At 46.0% G+C, this 3,921-nt stretch overlaps 1 protein-coding gene across 1 annotated transcript; it reads right to left on the minus strand.

Moving 5' to 3' along the window:
* Positions 1-230: 230 nt before the first annotated feature.
* Positions 231-3,921, minus strand: LOC129333756 (uncharacterized). The gene is made up of 4 exons (XM_054985629.1): positions 3,258-3,921; positions 3,075-3,149; positions 2,175-2,261; positions 231-753 (listed from the first exon to the last, which is right to left on the minus strand). The coding sequence occupies exons 1-4, from the start codon at positions 3,742-3,744 to the stop codon at positions 290-292; spliced, it is 1,113 nt and encodes a 370-aa protein (XP_054841604.1). The 5' UTR covers positions 3,745-3,921; the 3' UTR covers positions 231-289.

Genomic DNA, 3,921 nt, shown 5'->3' on the forward strand with positions numbered 1-3,921 from the left:
TAAATATTCCTAAACTTTGGGGATTGCGTTGAAAAAAAAAAGGGAGTCAACATTGGAAACGATTGGCCATCATCTTATACCCTGATGATTCCATTTGATCCCAGAAAGTTAAGAATTTTAAAACAGACATACATGACTGGGGCGACAACTCCTTAACACACATTTATTTCAAATACAATAGATAAAGACCATTAAGGGGTCACCAGTGCAACGGAATCTGTCAAATGAATTTTGCTGCCAAAAACCATGGTATGTGGCAAATAAGGAGGGCAACGCAGAACATAGCTCCTCAAAGCGTCAGCCTCTCCCTGGCTTTGCCAACACAGGAACGCCTCGCTGCTGCCTTCTTCGGGGTTGCCTGTGAGGCAGGTAGGGCGGTTTGCCCATAATCGTGTGTTGGGGGGATGATTTGACGCTGTTGGGCGAGCATCTGTCCCAATGACTTCAAAGTGTTCACAGCATCAGACATCACCGAAATGTTCTGTTTCCAGGCCTCGGCAAACTTCTCACTCTCCATTTTAGTGTGATCCAAGAATTCCCTCTGAATCTTGTTCTCATCAGCCTTCCAACTGCACAGCATCTCTCTGTCCGTTCGCCATTGGGAAACCTGGACATTGTGCTCCTCTCGAGAACGGCGCATCATATCATCGGCTACTCCATAGAGTGCTGCGTTTCTGCGTCTCCTGTTTCTTAGTTGGAATAGTCTTGTTCCCGGTGAAACTTCTGCTAGGCATCTGTTATCTGCCCCGTCTGCTGTGGATGTAAGTCAGAGCAACAGATCAATAAATTGTTAACATCTCAGACATTATTCAGAAATCTAAGCCTGAAGAAAAGGATGCAACATGTTTTTTGGTTGGCCAGCAGCAGGCTTCATAGTTTGGGCACTTCCCCATGACTTCCAAAACCCACATAACAGATTTTGGCCTAGTTCATCCCGTCGCCCCCGCCGAGGCCAATGTGTTGCACATTTTTTGATAACCATGCATGCACAAGCATCAAGGTTTTTCCATAACGGGAAGGCTTTTACAATGCCACTTGCCATATGGGTTGTGCAGAAATAACATGGAGGACATACTGGCAGCAGTCAAAGCTATTATGTTTAAAACTGCGTTAGTGAGAGAGACCAATTTATCTGCTTTAGATAGCGAGGAGACGTGCTGTGTCCCGATCTGCCTTTTACACCAATGCTGACCAACGTTGCTCTTGCAATGTTCCACAGTGAGCACATTCTGACCATTTTCAATGTTATGCCAAATCAAGAATTTCCTTGAAATCCTGACAACATCAGAACATATGTGGTGGGAGCAACCATTAAAGAGGATAGGTGATCCAAGACGGTGTCTGGGTGTCCCTCAGAATTAATTTTTGGAACCGTGATTCATGTCAGTGCAGATCACATCAACAGTGTTGGCATTATCAATTGAGGGGTGCAAGGTGCGGTTCAATGTGCGCTGCAGATCTGAGAAACCAGCCAACAAATGCGATAAAAATTACATTGACAAAAATCTCACATGATAAATGGGAAATTTCAGCTACCAGTGGGAGAACACTACACTGTTCTGGGAAAATCCAATGCAGACTGTAAGGTAGCCGTAGTTTGTCCCCAAATTTTTTTTTTTCTAACCTATGCACCCTGCGTGGCCGATGAATTGCAACACACATGAAAATTTCATACGTTCCATTTGGTTCAGAATGGGGACTATGCATGCTGTTCACAGTGAAACAGGTGACAGATTTTATTGCACCAGGTGGGGTCTGGGTGAGCTCGGTGACACCTGGCGTGGGCTTCTGGGAACAAAATTTTTGTTTTTTTAATTCATCTTGCAGGTAGGTCTGTGTCCATAGGAGGGTCACACGCCAAGGGGATATTATGGTCTTGCTGTTGGGCTTACAGAAACTAACAGGGCAACTGCCTTGGAGGCCAACAGTCGCACACAAAGAATGGAGATTTTGGACATGTGACATAAAAGGAACGATTGTGAGGCACCCTCCGGCCTCCCAAGATGACTCTGCTCTCTCCTCCACTTCTCTCCCCCCCTCTATATTTGACCATGCTCTGTTTCATATGTCAGACAAAGATAACGTGATTCAGGAGAGCTTATGCCACTCTGCAATTGTCTCTTCTCATAGGTGCAACTGGACTCTTTTAGATTCTGCAGATCAACTAAGCTTACCCGTGTTATAGCGTGAACGATGCCCCAGGGGAAGGTCTGAATCACTGTCGTCGTCCTCCATTGCGTTTGCACCTGTAGTGTCGTTTTCTGAAAATTTATAGGTTTTAAATGTGATTGGTTAGAAAAACACGGGGATGTGATATAGATAAATACAATTCAAACATTCACTTCGCAGGCACTGTCTTCTGCGTTGTCCTCTTTTCTTATTTGTATCTGTGCCACTATCAATATATAAGAGATGATAGGAGCTGTTATGGGACGTCTGGTTTTTTTTTGCACCACTATAATGACTATGAGGTGGCCCTGAAAACCTGAAACAGATTTTGAATGTGCCCTCTGTCATCTACCCCTTATTCAGCCTTTTAGTGGACCGGAATGTCTCACACAGAAAATTGCACCAGTCCATGCACCCGTCCACGGTCTCATATTCCTGTGTTCATCTGTCCCTGAAGCTGGGCACTGGGTTTATATGCTTCGAGTGTAGAGATTGGAGTTCAAGTCAGGCATCCATTAATGAAAAGGAGACTGATCAAAAATATATTTGAATCCAGAGCCAACTCCATCCATGCATTTTGGTAAATATAGAACGGATAAACCGTGGTGTTGCTTGCATGGATGGGCTGGGCAGGAGTGAACAGTTGACCATTTGAAACCATAAGTCTAAGACAACCTCCACGGTGTGGCCGATGATGTCACATCATCCCCATAACTGACAGACCTCCAAACCATCCCATCACTGACAGACTTTCCCATATCTTGCAAACCTGAGGTCGTGCCCTTCTTTTCCCCTAAAACAGGCACTCTCATCTTGGCGTTCCCACTCTCGAGATGTCTTCAGCCTTTCCAGGGACTGTTTTTGGGTGGGCCACCATTGGAGCAACCTGTCAAAAAAATGCTCACCCTTGTCAGCAAGTCCATCTATGGTGCGGTCAAGATCCTCTTCACTGGCATCGGTGGATGATGACGAGTTCTGCGCTATAAACGTGAAATCAATAAAGGTGTTACGATTTCATAGACAGGGAAATGTGAAAAGGAAGAAAAATCATAGCTCTGAACTAGAATAATCAACGCTCCATCACTCACGTGCTGCCATGGGATTTGGAGAAGAGCACCACAGCGGTGCAGCATCTATCGTCTGCATGTCGTGCGAGAAGAGTTCCTCCGATCCCTCCATCACTTCCCTGGGGGCGCTTATCTGCGGGGGTCCTTGGGCAAAAGAAATGCTTCGCGCTATCCGTTTAGGTTTAACACTTGCGTCCCCTCTTAGAATACTGTCCAGCTCACGAAAAAAAGGACATGTAATGGGGCCGTTTCCAGAAGTGGAATTGTGTGCCATGACGCGCTTGTACTCCAACCGCATACTTTTTGTTTTGTTCCTGCATTCCAATGCAGTGCGCCGATGACCACGCGAGGACATCATTTTGGAAATTTTTTCAAAGTTGTCTAAGTTCCTGTGGGAGCTTCTAAGGGCTTCCTGTATCTTGTCCTCCCCCCAGAAAGAAAGGAGGTCCAATACCTCTTTTTCCCTCCATGTCGCTGATCGTGGAGCCACAGGAGCAGTGGCCGACATTTTCAAAAAACAATTGTTTATGATGGTGTCCGCAGATCAGAGTGTCGGTTGCTCTTCTCTCCCCACGTCTGCAAGAAAGCAAATGGAGGGCAGTCCACTGCACTGTGATCCGTCGACCAAGCACTGTTCTCCCGCCGGAAATCCAAGCCGTTAATTGCGCATGCGCTGTAGCCACCA

The sequence above is a fragment of the Eublepharis macularius genome, chromosome 7 (genome assembly GCF_028583425.1).
Source record: "Eublepharis macularius isolate TG4126 chromosome 7, MPM_Emac_v1.0, whole genome shotgun sequence".
NCBI lineage: Eukaryota > Metazoa > Chordata > Lepidosauria > Squamata > Eublepharidae > Eublepharis > Eublepharis macularius.